This window comes from Prinia subflava, chromosome 22 (assembly GCF_021018805.1).
Source record: "Prinia subflava isolate CZ2003 ecotype Zambia chromosome 22, Cam_Psub_1.2, whole genome shotgun sequence".
NCBI lineage: Eukaryota > Metazoa > Chordata > Aves > Passeriformes > Cisticolidae > Prinia > Prinia subflava.
The window spans coordinates 5,712,990-5,729,240 of NC_086268.1; the positions used below are offsets into that span (position 1 = coordinate 5,712,990).

The 16,251-nt window shown below is 50.4% G+C and overlaps 1 protein-coding gene across 3 annotated transcripts in view; it reads right to left on the bottom strand.

Moving 5' to 3' along the window:
• Positions 1-16,251, bottom strand: part of KIRREL3 (kirre like nephrin family adhesion molecule 3) — a 362,476-nt gene that overhangs the window by 100,624 nt on the left and 245,601 nt on the right. For all 3 annotated transcript variants that reach the window (XM_063417734.1, XM_063417733.1, XM_063417731.1), the window contains one exon: positions 1,476-1,625. In XM_063417734.1, coding sequence (XP_063273804.1) covers positions 1,476-1,625 — 150 coding nt within the window. The remainder of the gene's footprint in view (positions 1-1,475; positions 1,626-16,251) is intronic.

A 16,251-nucleotide genomic window follows, 5' to 3' on the forward strand; every position in this document is an offset into this window, starting at 1 on the left:
GTAAAGCCTGGGCAGGGGTCTGGGGTCACCAGCAGCCCTGGTCAGCCTGGCTGGACACACAGGATGGACACCCAGGGGGAAAGGCACCATCCCCCCATCCTGTTGGTGCCCAGTGCCCTGTGTAACACAGCACTGGCACACACTTCTGCTTCTGTTGTTTCTCGAGTTATCAACAGCAGGATTTGCTCTCCTGAACCGTGAGAAGTACAAATGATGGGTTTGTTTGTATTGTGCTAATTAGACACTGGCTGAGCTGGTATCATGCGAGCTGGCAGCTCCTGTGGCTTCCAGCAGCCCCGGCTCTGTTAATTGTGGAAGTCATTCACATCAGCTCCCTACTTCACTGGAGCTCTTGTTACCCAGTCATGTTGCAAGGTCTTGCATGGAAAGCTCAGCTCTCTAATAGATGCAAAAATCATGGCTCAGAGCTTTGAAAAACAGGCGAAGATGGGGCTGCTCACTCAGGCACGGCTGTAAATGAGCAATTATATGTATTAATAAAAAATAGAGGGAAAGAAGATGCAGGAACTGTACTTTAGGAAAGAGCAGGGTCCCTGGAGACCAAAAAGCACAGAGCCTCCTCTGGCTTCTGAATGCTGCTTCTTGCCTTGGGGAAAACTCTCTCAGGTCACCAGGAGCTGAGCAGTGTCACACGTGTACAAACTCCGAGAGCCTGAGGGGGACACTGCAGCTCCTGAAGGGCTCCATGTCCTCCCAGGCTGTTTCCAGCAAACACTCTCCTTACTCACGTGAAATATTTCAGTTTCAAATTAGTGTTTTCCAGCAAAATATACAGAATAAACTCTAAACTTCCCCAATATTGCACCAGTCCTCACCCAGTTTGCACCTGGCTCCAGGGATGCCCAGGAATCCTCTCCTGCCCAGGGGAAGTCTGCAGGCTGAGGTGAAGCTGAGCAGACTGGGATGAAGGAATGCCCCCAGGCATCTTCCTGTGAGCAGCTCAGCAGCCTGGCACAACCCTTCCCAGCCCTCAATCACAATTAACCCTCAATCACAGTGTGGCTGCGGCATTAAGGAATATGAGTTCTGAGGAATTTGGTCACCAAACTCTAATTTGCCAAAACTAAAGCTTGAGGAAGCCATAAACACTTGCCCAAAGCAAGCAGAGGCTTGTGGGTCCCTTCAAACTCAGGATATTCTATGGTTCTTTTAATTTTTGAGAGTATGAAAAAGGCACTTTCAACATTTATAAAACATTTTGTCCCACATTTTGGAAAGGTGACATTAGTTTCCAAGGAAATCAAATCAGGGTCTTCCAAAGGGTCAGGCAACACCTGTGGGAGCCAACAGTTTTGTTTCAGGTCAGAGTGAAACTGATTTTGGTTCATTCCAAGCACCAGTTTGGGCAGACTGGAAGGTGTTGGAATTGAAATGAAAACATTACTCCCCAAACAAATGCTGGGCAAGGAGAGCTCCTGCTTTCCTTGTTGATGGTGGGTGATGTCCCGACTTACTTGAGAGATCCCGTCCGACGCCCAGGGCCAGCCCGTCCTTGATCCAGAGCACGATGCCATTGTACTCGGGGATGGCGCAGAGCAGCGTCACCGGCTGCCCCGCGATCACCACCTGGTCCTGGGGCTGCTGCGTGAACGAGGACGCCTGGCCTGCACAGGGAACAAGAGAGCAACAGGGCCCCGTCAGTTCTGGCCTGCACAGGGAACAAGAGAGCAACAGGACCCCGTCAGTTCTGGCCTGCACAGGGAACAAGAGAGCAACAGGGCCCCGTCAGTTCTGGCCTGCACAGGGAACAAGAGAGCAACAGGACCCCGTCAGTTCTGGCCTGCACAGGGAACAAGAGAGCAACAGGGCCCCGTCAGTTCTGGCCTGCACAGGGAACAAGAGAGCAACAGGGCCCCGTCAGTTCTCCAGGGGTTTCCAGCGCAGTGGGGTTCTTTGGGATGCAACAGTCCAGGATGCTCCTGACACAGTGTGGGGCTGACATTGGTCTGAATTTAAGCTTCAGGCTCTGCCGGTGTCTGTGTGAAAGGCAAGCGAGCAACTTTCTCATGTTAGCCTGAGAAATCTTAAGGAAAAATTCAAACAAACCTTGAGGAGTGAGCAACCATCCACAGGTGGTGTTTTTCCAACACATTTACTGATAAAAGAAATGTTTACAAAAGGGTGTAGACGCTGAATAACCAGTGATGTTCTTTGCACCGAACTGTACTCTATAAAAGTAGAATTTAGAAAAATAAAGTTTGGTCTCATCTTCACCATCATTGAGAGTCATGTTGTTATTTCTGTGCCATCTGAAAATCATAACAACAGCACAGCACAAATGGGAGCCTGAGCTCTGCAGCTCTTAATTATGTGATTACTTAATTACGTGATTGCCCCATAGAAGATGGAATGGTGTGGGTTGGAAGGGACCTTAAAGCTCATCCTGTTCACAGGAACAATTCCTTTCCAATCTCCCATCCAGCCCTGCCCTCTGGCAGTGGAAGCCATTCCCTGTGTCCTGTCCCTCCATCCCTTGTCCCCAGTCCCTCTCCATCTCTCTTGGAGCCCCTTTAGGCCCTGGCAGGGGCTCTGAGCTCTCCCTGGAGCCTTCTCCTCTCCAGGTGAGCACCCCCAGGTCTCCCAGCCTGGCTCCAGAGGGGCTCCAGCCCTGGAGCATCTCCGTGGTCTCCTCTGGACTCATTCCAGAAACTCCACATCCTCCCTGTGCTGAGGATCCAGAGGTGGACACAGCACTTAGCGACAGACAAATATTTGCAATATTTTCCCTCCCTAGGGGGAAAAAAGCTCCAACCAAGAGGCACCAGAATTTCCTGTAACTGTTTTATTCCAAATTGTGGTGGTAGTGTTTCAGCCACAATGATCACAGACAGAGAAGCAGCAGGATGTTCAGCAGCAGCAATATTTTATATTACACATAATAAAAGAGGATGTTGGTCCTCTGCTTCTGCGCCTTGCTCCCACCTCGTGTGCTCTCTGAAATCAGGATGTGCAGATAACAACCTGCTATAAAACACGCAGGGAAACAACCAACTGCTGCTGTTCTCCTCCCTCCCCAGGTGTGACCTCCTGGCATTTGCTGGGAGCTTCCCACACATCTGGAGGGAAAAGGAGGGCCCAGCTCTGCCTCAGCACTGCCTTTCGCCAAAGCTGCATCCTCAAACTCACAGATCTCTCTCCTCACCCTTCCCTACCTGGAATGCTCCAATAAGAAATCCCAGCCCCAGGTCATCTCCTGCCATGGTGAGGTGTCTCACACCTCAGGTGTGACATGGCACTCCTCATTTTCCATGGGAAGTACTCCAGTCACTGTAACCTCTTCCACAGCAGGGTTTACTGAGCATTATGTTTTATTTTCACTCTCCCTTGGCTTTGCTGTGATTGAAAATCATTCAGAGAATCAGAGAATCCCAGAATGGTTTTAGCTGGGAAGGATCTTAAAGAAAATTTAATCCCACCCCCTGCCATGGGCAGGGCTTCCTTCCACTGTCCCATGGTGCTCCAAAGCCCATCCAACCTGGGTTGGACATTCCAGGCATTCAAACTGTTAAATCCTGCTTTTTTTTTTTTTCTTTCCATAATGAGGGCATGGGACAACCCCAAAATCCCCCTGCAGAGCCACAGTCCGAAGCTGGAAGATCCTGAATGTGGGGCCATTTCAGGCAGACCTGCTGATATCTGGGCTCGTGTGAGTACAGTCTTTTTGTGAGCTGGTTGTAGAGCACTGCAATTTCTCTGCCACCACTTAGTCTTGCTCTGGTTCACGATTCAGGAGATGATCTGGGAAAGAGGTGTTGAGGGAAAGGCAGAACCACTGAATTGCCCCTCCCTGAGCTGCCTGTGGGGTTTGTAGGACCAGGAGCCTCTCTGGATGGGAATTATGGCCCTGCATCAGGCAGGAATTGAGAGCTTGTGCCCTTCACTGAGGGTTCAGTCCATGGAAGGGGACTGGGCTGGAGGAAAAATTGCTCTTTAAAACCCATTTGTCAAAGCAGGACAGTCTCCATGTGATCCACCCCGAATCAATTCAATCCTAATTTACACCGACTCCATTTAATCATTGACTGATGATTAATCCAGAACCAAGGTTAAGTGTGACACAAGTTCTTGCATCTGAACTTGTTTCCAGATGAGCTGCTGGGCCTTTCCTACAGGGCAAGGCTCCAAAGCTCCATCATTTTCCAGCTCGTGCTGTTGAACCAACGTGTGCCCCCACATGAGTGCTTATATTTCAGTTTAATTTATTATAGCTTCGGCTCGCTCTTAGCCACCTAAAGGAGCACAGGGAAAAGCAGAGCTGTCCTTTCTAAATTCCAGATACTTTAAATTACAGGAAAGTAAAAAGCCCAGCTGAAATTTCTGCAGATCTTCAGGAGTACCTTGGGCACCTTATTCCAGGGTATTTGAGAGATCCCAGCTCTCCCAGCACCCACATTTCTCCAAGGAATTCTGATTTTCACCTCAGATACTCCAAAAGACCACAGTGATAGCTCTTGGTGTTGTGCTGCAATTCCAGAGGAGAATCCAGTTTTTCCTGCTGGGAGACACTCACTGGAAGTCATGGTGGCCTCTGACATGAGCACAAACCCTTGTGAAGAGTTAAGATTTAAATATTTCATTTCAAAGTGAATATGAATCAGCTCTGTATGTTTTGTTTGTGGATTCATAAAGAACAAGTACTCCTAGGACAGCAGGGAAAAGTGGGATGAGAGAGAAAACTCAGAAAGCAGAAAAAGTGGGTGTTTTGCTTTGTTTTTTTGTTGTTTTATTTTAATACCTACTTTCCACCCACTAACTGGGTTTTCACAGCTCACTCTGTAATCCTGACAATTCTCAAGGCAGAGCTGGGCGAGCAGGGACAGCGCAGGAAGGCAGCAATAACCCAAAAAGATTTGTTTTATCGGGGAGAATTATCAGGTTGTCAGCTGGGAGCTGCACGAGCCCTAATGAGAACGCAGAGGCACAAAGTGGTGTCTGTGCCCTCTGCAAATGCCCATTAAGCACAGGCTTCATTTGGTAATTGCTGCTGGAAATGGAGCTCTTTTTATGTTTTATTTTTCCTTTTTCTCTTATTTCTTGATTTGTTTTAAAGACGAGCTGATGGCCACGGAAAATCAGAGCAGAAACATGGCATATGTCTCCTGTCTTTTCCTTCCCTGTGTTTGTTCAGTGTGAAGAATTGACACTTAAACCCATTTTTTATTCATCCAGGGCTCCATTTCAGCTACAAACAGCTCAGACTCAGTCACAGTAGAGGAAAGATGGGTGTAAGGACCTTAAGAGCATTACCTGGCCCAGTCCCTGCTCCACAGCAGGATCATCTCTCCCTAAATCACAGATAAAAAAAAAAAAAAAAAAAAAAGAAAAAAGTACTGAAGGCAGAGCTCAACTCGCTTTCAAATCAGCTTAAAGTCTGATTACTGGGTTTAACTGGGTTTGGAAGATCAGAGACCCGTCCACGTTACAGCTTATGTCTTAATGTCAAAGGAACAAGTAATTTGCAGAAAAGTTTTAAGGGAGATAAGATACTTGACAGAAAATAACTGAAAATGGGGAGATTGGGAGAGGGTGATTTACAAATGCAGGCTGCATTTTCAGCTACAAGAAAAAGGGCTGAAGGATGTCAGCTGGGTATTTTTCCAGGAATGTTTAAGACAGCATTACAAAATGATGCTTTGGTTTCAAAGCAGGAAGATTGGCTCCAACCTGTTGGGCAAGCAGGAGCTTCCCAGTTTCTCCCCTTCCACTACAGAGTTTCCAAAAAATACTGGTTAATCCAAATCTCTGTAGAAATAGAAGTTCATAGAATCATGGAATTGTTTGGGTGGAAAGGGAATTTAAAAGCCCATCCAGTACCACCCCCTGCCATGGCAGGGACACCTTCCACTATCCCAGGTTGCTCCCAGCCCTGTCCAGCCTGGCCTTGGACATTCCCAGGGATCCAGGGGCAGCCACAGCTGCTCTGGGCACCCTGTGCCAGGGCCTGCCCACCCTCCCAGGGAGCAATTCCTTCCCAATCTCCCATCCAGCCCTGCCCTCTGGCAGTGGAAGCCATTCCCTGTGTCCTGTCCCTCCATCCCTTGTTCCCAGTCCCTCTCCAGCTCTCCTGGAGCCCCTTTAGGCCCTGGCAGGGGCTCTGAGCTCTCCCTGGAGCCTTCTCCTCTCCAGGTGAGCACCCCCAGCTCTCCCAGCCTGGCTCCAGAGCAGAGGAGCTCCATGGAGCATCTCCATGGGCTGTTCTGGACTCGCTCCAGCAGCTCCATGTCCTCCCTGTGCTGAGAACCCAGAGGCAGATACAGTTCACCACATGAGCCCAACCAAGAGTCCAAGCATGGCACCCTCATCACCCATCCCCTTGTCACCTCCTGCTGCACAAAGAATCTCCAAATCTGGATTTGGGAAGTGCTGCACAGCAAAGCAGGGAGATGCAGCAACATATCCATGTGCCCCCAACCCAAGTGTAACCCCGTTTTACTTCCACACCCCATTTCCCCTCAAGTGTAAAGACTTGGAATACTTTCAAAGAAATGGCTCAGTTGATGCCTGGCTTCCTGGGAACTTCGCTGGGAGTCACTGGGTGCTGACTCTGCCCCTGAGGGTCTCCATGTGAGGATCTGTTCATCCAGCACAGCGATGCTCTGAGCAGAAGCAAAGATCAGGGCTATGAATTCATTGTTGATTTTTTGGGTTTTGTTTTAAAAGCAAACAGATATGGAAATGAGATGCTAACGATGCCACTTGGCCACGGTCCAGCACAACCCCAGTGTCCCACCTGCCCTCTGGAGCTGCCCTGCAGCTGGAAATGTGTTGTCACCACAGGTCACCTGCTGTTGTAGGTGAGGGTTTGGTGTCAGAGGAGCTCTTGATCCCAGAGCCTTCCCCTCTCCTCCTGGTTGCTGCTTTGCCCCACTCCCTGAGGAGCTGCCAGGCACCAGCAGGACCCCCTTGCTCCTGCCTTCCTCAAGGAGTCTCTCTCATGGGGGGCACTCCTGCAGCCACTGAAACCCCGAGGAGCAGGGACAAAAGGGGACAATAAAGGCACCATGGTGAAGAGCGAACAGGCAAGAACACTAACGCTGCTTTCAAAAACCCCAGGCAGGACCTTTGTGAAGTCACAGATGTGTCATAAAAGCTAAAGGAAGGAAAAAAGAGGAATAAAGAAAAAACCACTTTAGAACTCTTTATATTTCCTTAATGGATTTTGCACCTGTGGCTCCTGTTTTTCAGTGTTTCTCTGTAACGTTGCCTTGTTCTTACGAACAAAGGCTGAGACTCTTCTCTGTTTGTGACTTCCAAGGGAAATAACACCGCCAGTGCCAGGGCATTGCTTTTCAGATGTCCTAACGCCCACGGATGGCGAGAAGGCCCAAAAATCCTGTTTTACAACCCAGAAAACAGAGGAAGGCACCTACACAGTGACATTGCCACGGTCTGTGCTGCAGCAGGACCTTGAAGCCTCTTCCACTGCTGAAGCCAGAGTTGGTGACAGGCTTTTAAAGCTCTCTGAAGACTGAAATCTGTTTGCATGAGTTCCTGGCTGAATTATTTCAGCTTGCAGCCTCCTGTGCCCAAACCAGCAACTGGGAGCAGCAGAAAGTTAAATTTTCATTACCCAAGAGGAGTGAGTATTGTAGTAGGAAGCGAGGGACTCACCGAGGGAACAATGACTCATTAGAAATGGAGACATTGTGGCTGCTTTTATGTAAGTGAAGCTTTGAATGTCCATTGTGCTCTGAAAAGAATTAGTCCTTTTTGTTGAGAAGAGCATAGAAGTGGAGAAGGAGGACTATGAGCTCCTTGTCAAAATATTACTGTTCTGAAATGAAAGGCCTGGTGATTAGGAGTGGTGGGACATTCTCCTCAGTGGGAAGAGCTGATCCTTCCCTCGTCTTGGAGCTGTCACGATGCGTGGTAGGAGGATGATAAAGGAGCTGCTGTGTGACATCGTAATCCTGCACAACATCCCTGGAGGGTCCCTCTTCAGACCACGCAGATCTCACCTGATGGAAATCAGGGCACTTCAGCCCAGCTCAGGGCTGGTTTCCTGTGGCACGATGCCTGGAGATGGAGCTGTCTCTTGGCCATGGACATGACTGGGAGGAGATGGCTCCGTGCTCAAACTTTCCCAGCAGACTGGGGCCTGTCTCTGCACCACCCCACTCCTGCTGTGGCCCCGTGACAAACAGGCTGGTTCTCAGTGCTCTTTGGGTCCCCTCCCTGGAGCCAAGGACACCGAGCCCCCTGCACAGGGCCCGTCGTGCCCCAGAACACGCGCCCGCATTGATTTTCAGATGAGTAGGAAAAGCAAGCAGACAAAAGCTTTACATTATTTACAAAGCTCTCTGGAATTGTCAGTCATGGCAAAGCACAGGGAAGAGCTGTGCAGGCAGCAGAGCTGCTCATTTCCTGCCTGCATCCCAATTCCCTCCCTGGTGGGAGACAACACCCAGACCTGCACTGAGCTGGAGCCCAAGGCCTGGCTGAGTACAGAGCAGAGGGAACAGGAAGGAAAGAGGGAGCCACATGTTCCCAGGGGCAAGGATTTCCCAGACAAGGACAGAGATGAGCTTTTCTTACACCACTGGAGAAGATACAGAGCTGTGGCTGCCCAGACACGAGCAGAGGGATCGCACCAGTGATGCTGTCCTCAGTGAGGAGATGTGGATGAGCCTCCCCACGGGGGAGCCCCTTGCTGCTGATGGCCACAGCCATGTCAGGCACTTCCTTGGGCTTCATGGCACAAATCAGAAAGAGAGGTAGCTGGAGTTCAGCCCTTGCATAAGATTTCCATTTTTTTAAAATTTGGCTTCCTTGGGGAGAAAATAAAATCAAATCTGTTTGAACAAAAATGTCAGTTTGGCCTTTTTTAGAGTGACTGTGTAAGTCTGACTCACGTGGCCTCAGTGCTGAGTTATTCAACTTGAAAGAAACCAAAGCACAACACCTTCAGTCAAGGGATGACTCAGGTGAATGGGATGGTGCTGGTCACTCACCAGCAGAGCTGTCTGGGCTCCAAGAGGGAAACAGGAGCTGAGCTCGTGCCTTGCTCGCCCTCAGACGTACAGGGAGATGAGACTTTGGAAGCACAGCCTGGGGGTCCCCAGTGAGCCTGTGCAGCTCAGAGGGGAAGGTGTGGGATGCACTGAGGTGAAACCAAAGCCAAAGAGATGCACAGGAAAAGCAATGAAAGGTAGGGCAATGAATCTGGAGAAGGGGCTGGAGCACCAGGAAAGGCTGAGGGAGGCTGCAGGAAAGGAGGCTCAGGGGAGCCCTTCTCCCTCTCTACAACTCCTGACAGGAGGGTGCAGCTAGGTGGGGGCTGGGCTCTGCTCCCAGGGAACAAGGGACAGGACAAGAGGAAATGGCCTCAAGTCACAGCAGGGGAGGTTTAGGTTGGATAGTTTAGGAAAATGTTCTCCACAGCAAGGGTTGCAATGCACTGGAAGGGGCTGTCCAGGGCAGTGGTGGAGTCCCTGTCCCTGGGGTGTTCCCTGTGGATGTGGCACTTGGGGATATGGCTCAGTGGTGAACATGCTGGGGGTGCTGGGTTGAAGGTTGGACTTGGTGATCTTAAATTTTTTTCAAACTAAGTGATCCTTTGGTCCTAATGCCAGCTGCCAGAGTGGAGCTCAAGGTGCAAAGCCGGCGCTCTGCTCTCCTGCCTGGCCTCTGGGAACGCGTTGTCTCCTGGCCATGAGCAGCTCTCAGCAAGCTGAGCTGAGCTCATCCTGCAGTGATGTCAGATATTTTCCTAGCGCTGCTTTGAGAGGAACCATCAACATCCCACTGTGTCCACTAAGTAGCTTCAAACAGGAAGCAGGGAAATTTTGAGTAAGATATTAAACCTTTCAGAGATCTTTTTGTCTATTAGTCACACAGGCAAGAGATCTGAACTATTGAGTGTTCCGCTGGCTTTGATACCCACATGAAATCCCAGCACTGCTTTCAAAGTCACTGTGAGGAGTTTGATCAGCCATGCAGAAAGGGCTGAAATGTCATCGCCTGCTCTGTTATTAGCTGCCAATTGGGAAAGGTGTAAGAGTATCCTTACCGTGGGATATTTATTAGCAAACTCTTCCCAGCAGCAGCCTGGAGAATTACCTCTTGTGAGATTAAACTCCCGTTCCTGGGACCTGCACTGATAGGAAACAAACTAATGGACTGCATCGAGGTGCCAAAACCAGCACTCAGGTGACCTGATGGGCTGGATCATGCTGAATATTCCAGCTCCATGGATGGCTCCAGGCTCTGTGGATGGCTCCTGGCTGCTCCACTCTCACAGCCTCACCTGCTGCCCAGATAACACCGAGCTCTGAGCAGGCAGCATTACAGCATTATCTCCCGTTAGACAACCTGCCAGAGCTGCAGTGTGTGCTTTGGGGCACACAGGGCTTTTGCAGGGTTGGAGGTAGAGGCAGCAAACTGGATTAGGTGATGTTTTACCCAGGGGCCAGCACAGGAGGAGGGGGGAAAGCAGGTGAGGTGTGGTAGGGGGGTGGCAGAGGAACGGAAGGGTCAGCAAGAGGCAAAGCTGGTGGTGTCACTGAAGCTGGCAGAGGGGAGAGGTGTGAGAGCTTCCCCACACCCTGGGCCGGGGCCAGCACCTCATCCCAGTGCCTGGGCTGCCGTGACTCCCTCTCCAAGGGCAGCTGTAAGCTCTGAGCCCCTGCCAAGGCTGCACAGGGCACAGGGCTCTCCCTGTCCTTGCTGGGAACAGGGACAGTGGCACCAGCAGCTGTTCAGAGGCACTGGGAACCTGGGCAGGCACTGAGCACCAATCCCTCGTGGAGACAAGAGCAGGGGGAAGAGATTTCCTCACATTGATCCACCTGCAGGCCTGACTCCACTGAGCACTGCCAGTGACTCCAAGAAATATTTTGTTAGAGGTGCTCCCGAGGAAGCCGTGGCACAATAAGAAATCACCATTTGTTCTCCTGTCAAGCTGCAGTGTCCTGGCACAGCTCCCCGGGGCCAGGCTGATGGGCTCAGAGGGGGAGAACAGAGCAGGGGATGCTCCTGCTCCCGTAATTCCAGCCAAGCAGCTCTCTGTGGCAGCTCCAGCTGCTTTCTGGATGATAACTCTTTGTAGTTCAGAAAGGAGGTGGCAGCTCCCCAGCTGCAGGAGCCTTGCACAGACACTCCTGGGACCCAAAACCTCCCACTTGAATCGGCTGAGAAGAAAAAGGAACTTTTCCTTCTAAAAATAACAGCAGATGTGCAAACCAGTGGGCAGCAGCCTGCCTGCACCAAGACTCCCAGATAAAATCCTTAAGGATTTTATCCCCTGTGACCTTCTGAAATCTCTCAGGTGATCCCCCTTTCCTGGATTACAGCCAATCCAAGTGCATCCCCTTTGCCCACCCTTTGTTCCCAGATCAGGGCTGCTCTTTTGAAATAGAGTCCTTTAAATCTCAGCTCATCTTTGAGTTAGAGGGCACAGAGGACACTCGTCCGTAGGAAAACGAGAAGGATGAATAATCCATTTCACAAACGATTTGGAGATTTCAAAGTCTGGCTCTGCTCCCAGGAAGAGCGGCAACTGGAAGTTGTGCAGTTCACGGGGTGGAAAATTAGAGCAAAGAGCTTGCCTTGGGTCGCACCATGTTTCACTTCCATCCTCGTTTTTCAAAATCTGTTATCGCACGCTTTGAGGCACGGAGAGAAATCAGAATGGAGATGCAGCTCAGAACAGAAAATGCAGATATTTAATGTTACATTTTCTGCACATGCAAGGGGGGTTCCATGGTCTTTAAGGCCTCCTGTAACCTGAACTGCTCTGGCATTCTATAATATTGAGTGGAAAATTCTGCTCCTTCTCAAAATAATTTCAACTAGTCTTGCTACAGATTGGGGAGACATTGTATAGATTGGAGAATTCACCCAAGGAGTGGTTAAATGAGTCTTTCTACGGGGTGTTTCCATCTCTGCAGGTGTTGGAAGCACCACCATGGAAGACTCCCCTACCAGACACTTCCCTGAACAAGAAACATCTTGATGGCACCAAAGCTCACGGGTGGAGGGAAGAGAAGGAATAAATCTTATTATTGCTGTGGGAGTCTGAGAAGCTGCTGTCTGTGTGAAACATCACCTGGGTGGCTTTTGGGGGAGCTCCTGGGCAGATGAGCTCCGGAATATTGCAGAGCAGGCTGCGGACTCGCTCCAGCTCCCGCTGTTTACCAGAGCAGGGCGGGATCGCTCGGGGTTGTGCTGTGTGAATTATCAGATCTGAAGATGAAGTGGAGTGAGAATTAGCAGGTTTCTGCTATAATTATTGTTTGTTTGGATTTTTACAAGTGGAAGTGATTGTAAATATGTGCATTTTTTTTTTCTACACATGCAAGATTCATATTTAAAATTAAAACAAATTATTCTGAAAAACAGCCCAAAGTGAAGTATATTCAATACACTCATAAAAAACACGGCAGGAGGAAGGCAGGAGGGGTTGGAGATGCTGAGATGAACAGACAGGGAGCAGATCATCTCTGAGCAGGAAATGTTTCACACACGTGCCCATCTTGTTACCGCAGGAAGGTGCTTAAAAATTCACCTACTTCTCTGTCTGTATGTGGAAGCTTAATAAAAGCTCCCCTCCATGAAAATCTGTCCCCAGAACCAAGGAAATGCCTAGAAAATGCATTTATCCATCAGGGAAGAGGCCAGTGACCTGCACAACTGCTGACAACAACCACCTGGTGCTTTTTACCTGGGTTTTCCCCAGTAAAGCCAAGAACCATGAAAAATGAGAAGCAACGAGAACCCGGTCAATATTTACAACCCTGCAAATGTTTTATCCCCCAGGTGCAGCCCTGGGAGAAGGCACAGGGAAGGGGCTGTGCCTTGTCACTGCCAACAGACCCTGTGGCTTCTCCCCTCCCCTGCTGGAGGAGAAGGGAGGGCTCTGAGGGGACTCGGGTTATTTAACACGGATTTTGCTGTTTGTTTTGTCACCAACTCCTTCTCAATGGTGCCCACTGCAGAGTCAATGGCTGTCTGGTGCAAAACCCCGGTCCAAGAGCAGATTAGCACATTCCAGCCTGCTGTGTTAATTAGCAGGTAATGAGAGATGCTTGTCAATAAACTCAGCTGTGCCTGACCCCCCTCCTGGGCTGCTGCCTGCAGGACTGGGGAATGACAAACCCTGCTGGGGTCACTGAGATAATGCTGTGCTCTCAGCCCAGAGCAGAGGCACAGCTTTGGGAGAGTTCACACACCCAGCACAGCAACCAAACCCTTTCACTCAGGTTTTTGGGGGACAGCTGGAGGAAATGCTTTTCCACCTGGTTTGCTGGTAGAGGAGCCCTTGCTCAAGGTGCAGAGCTGGTAGTGTAAAGCTGAGAGTCAAAATGAAAGGAATTCATTATCATTAATCAGGAGCTGGACTCAGTGATCCTTGTAGATCCCTTCTAAGTCAGTGTATTGTACTATTGCATTATTCTCTAAGTACAGAATTATACTCTCTTGGAGTATATTAGTGGAAATCTCTCCCCAAGGTTTCCTCACTCTTGAGAACTTATCCGCAGTGGGGATAAATATCCCTAAGGAAAAATAAACAAATACATAAATAAAAAAAGAAGGCTCTTTTGTGGCTTAAATCAGAACAGACTTCAAATGCAGGTCCCTTCTCAGGTTGAAATCCTGACAAATGGTGAGAGGAAAGTCCCCAAACAGTAACAGTTACCTGTGCCATTTCTGGCTTGAGGAAAAGCTCCCTGCCTTCTAGGAGGCAGGAAAATAACCTGTTTGAGGCTTTAGAGAGAGACACATAACCATCACCATCGTTTTTAAGAAGCAATGTGCAGCACAGTGCCTTACGGACACCTATAAATTACCCAGCACCCGCCTGCCAGCTCAGCCTAAGCTCAATATTGCCTGCAGTAATTATTTGGATCAAATGCAGTTTATCTGCTTCATATTTGTGTTTCTGTGCTCTCTGGTAACTTATAAATGTCATTGGAGTGTTTATTTGTTATAATGAAACTTAATGACGTTTGAAACCAATGGCTGTGGTTGCGGGCTGCAGGTTTGAAGTAATCTCTTCATCTTTGAAGCAGGAGGCCCAAAGATAACATTAAATTATCCCAGAGAAAAGGAAGATGTATGCAGACAGATATTCAGGCCTGTGTATTATTCATTGGAGAGATGACTAGCAATGAGCCACAGTGCCTAAGGCGACGGACTCAAAGCATTGTCACCCAGCGAAGGCAAATGTTCCTGTCCAAGGGGAGCCAGTTGTCAAGCCACAAGCCCAAGTGCATCTCAATCTGCTGTATTAAACCTTCGAAGGCATGCTGGGGCGGCTGGGTGCCAGACACCCGTGTGAGATGGCTGGCAGGGAAGAAATGAGGTGGGGCTACTGCAAAGCACAGCGGGGCTGTGTTAGGAGGGGGAGTATCCAGCTTTGTGAGGCATCGGAGGGGTGGGGAGCAGAGCAGGAGCTTGGCAGTGCTGGGACCCCATCCCAGGGTGCTGAAGGCTGTTCTCCCTCCATGCAAGACCCAGAATAAACTTTTCTTGCTTTGCTTCAGGCACTGCTCCTTGTCCTCCCTCCTTCTGAATAATTTCCTCCCTTGGTTTCTATTTCTGCGTGTATTTATAGACTCTGGTCGTGTCTCCCCTTGAGCCTCCTCCAGACTATATAAATTTACCTCCTCCAGTCTCTCCTCTTACAACCTGCTCTCTAATCCCTGGGCCATTCCTGCCACCACAGTCAGAATTCTCCCTGGCTTTGCTCCGTGCTCCCCGCTGCAGGGACCTGCGCTGCCGCTGTGCCGGTCCCACCGCAGCCCACGTGGAGCTGCACAGTCACTGCTGCCTGATCACCTGGGGACCTGCTGAAGCAAAATGCCCGTGGCAACAGCCAGGAACATCTTTCCCTCAGCTCCCTCTGTGCTGTCAGGAGTGTGGAAGTATCCAGCACTCAAAGAGCTTTAACCCCTGCAGCACAGCTGAGCTGTGGAACTTCTGCTTTTTGAGCTGCTTTCCTTCACGTGGGCGGGCTGGTGCTCCCACCCCTCCTGCTCAGGCTGCTGCATCTCCCAGGAATACGGAAACAGCCTCACTAGGCCCCTCCTCACAAGGGCAGTGAGACTTCAGGGTCTGCAGGAAACTGGACCCCAGCAAAGTTTGGCTTTTTGTCTTCCCCTGCTTCTCCTTCACGGTGTCAGACAGGTCTGGAAGCGCCCTGTGCTGCAGCCTCTGCCCCCAGCAGCAAAGCTCCAGCCTCTGCTCTGGCCCTGAGCAACGGGACAGTGTGGCCAGAGGGTGAGGGAAGGGGTTCTGCCCTGCCCTGCCAGCAGTGCTGCCTCCAGCTGTGGGGTCTTCATCATTGCAAGGATGAGAATCAACTGGAGCAAGGCCAGAGAAGGTCATGGAGATGCTCAGAGGGCTGGAGCCCCTCTGCTCTTGGAGGCAGGCTGGGAGAGTTGGGGGTGCTCACCTGGAGAGAAGGCTCTGGAGAGACCTTAGAGCCCATTCCAGGGCCTAAAGGGGCTCCAAGAGCGATGGGAAAGGACTGGGGACAAGGGATGGAGGGACAGGACACAGGGAATGGCTTCCCCCTGCCAGAGGGCAGGGCTGGATGGGAGATTGTGCAGGAATTGTTCCCTGGGAGGGTGGGCAGGCCCTGGCACAGGGTGCCCAGAGCAGCTGTGGCTGCCCCTGGATCCCTGGCAGTGCCCAAGGCCAGGCTGGACAGGGCTTAGGGCATCCTGAGATAGTGGAAGGTGTCCCTGCCCATGGCAGAGGATTGGAACAAGATGAGTTTTAAGGCCCCTCCAACCCAAACTGTTCCATAATTCTTTGATTCTCTGATACCCTTCCTGCACCTCCATAAGCCTCTCCTGTTCCCAGGGCTGTTGTGCAAAGCCATTCCAAATCCCTGAGCAACCCTGAGAGTGTCAATGTTCAGTTTCAGTTTCATGTGATTGTAGGGCGAGGCTGTTTCCCCCCAGATCCTCCAAGGACCAGCCCGTGGGGCACATCCGTCACTGGCATCTCTGTACCTGCCACCAGCTGAGGTCCTGCCCTGGGCACCTGCAGTGCAGGGAGGTGATCCCTGACAGGGCAAACCCTACAAGCAGACACTCAGTGCTTTGTTCACTGATCACCAGGAGCACAGGGAAGCCTGGGGAACTCCTTCCCTTCACCCACCCGAACACCTGCATTGGAACCTGAGGCCGTTATTGGCAGACGAGCTACCTGATGACAACTGACAAGAGAAATTCATCTTCATTACTCACAATCCTTACACAGCCAGACCTAGAGAACCCCCTG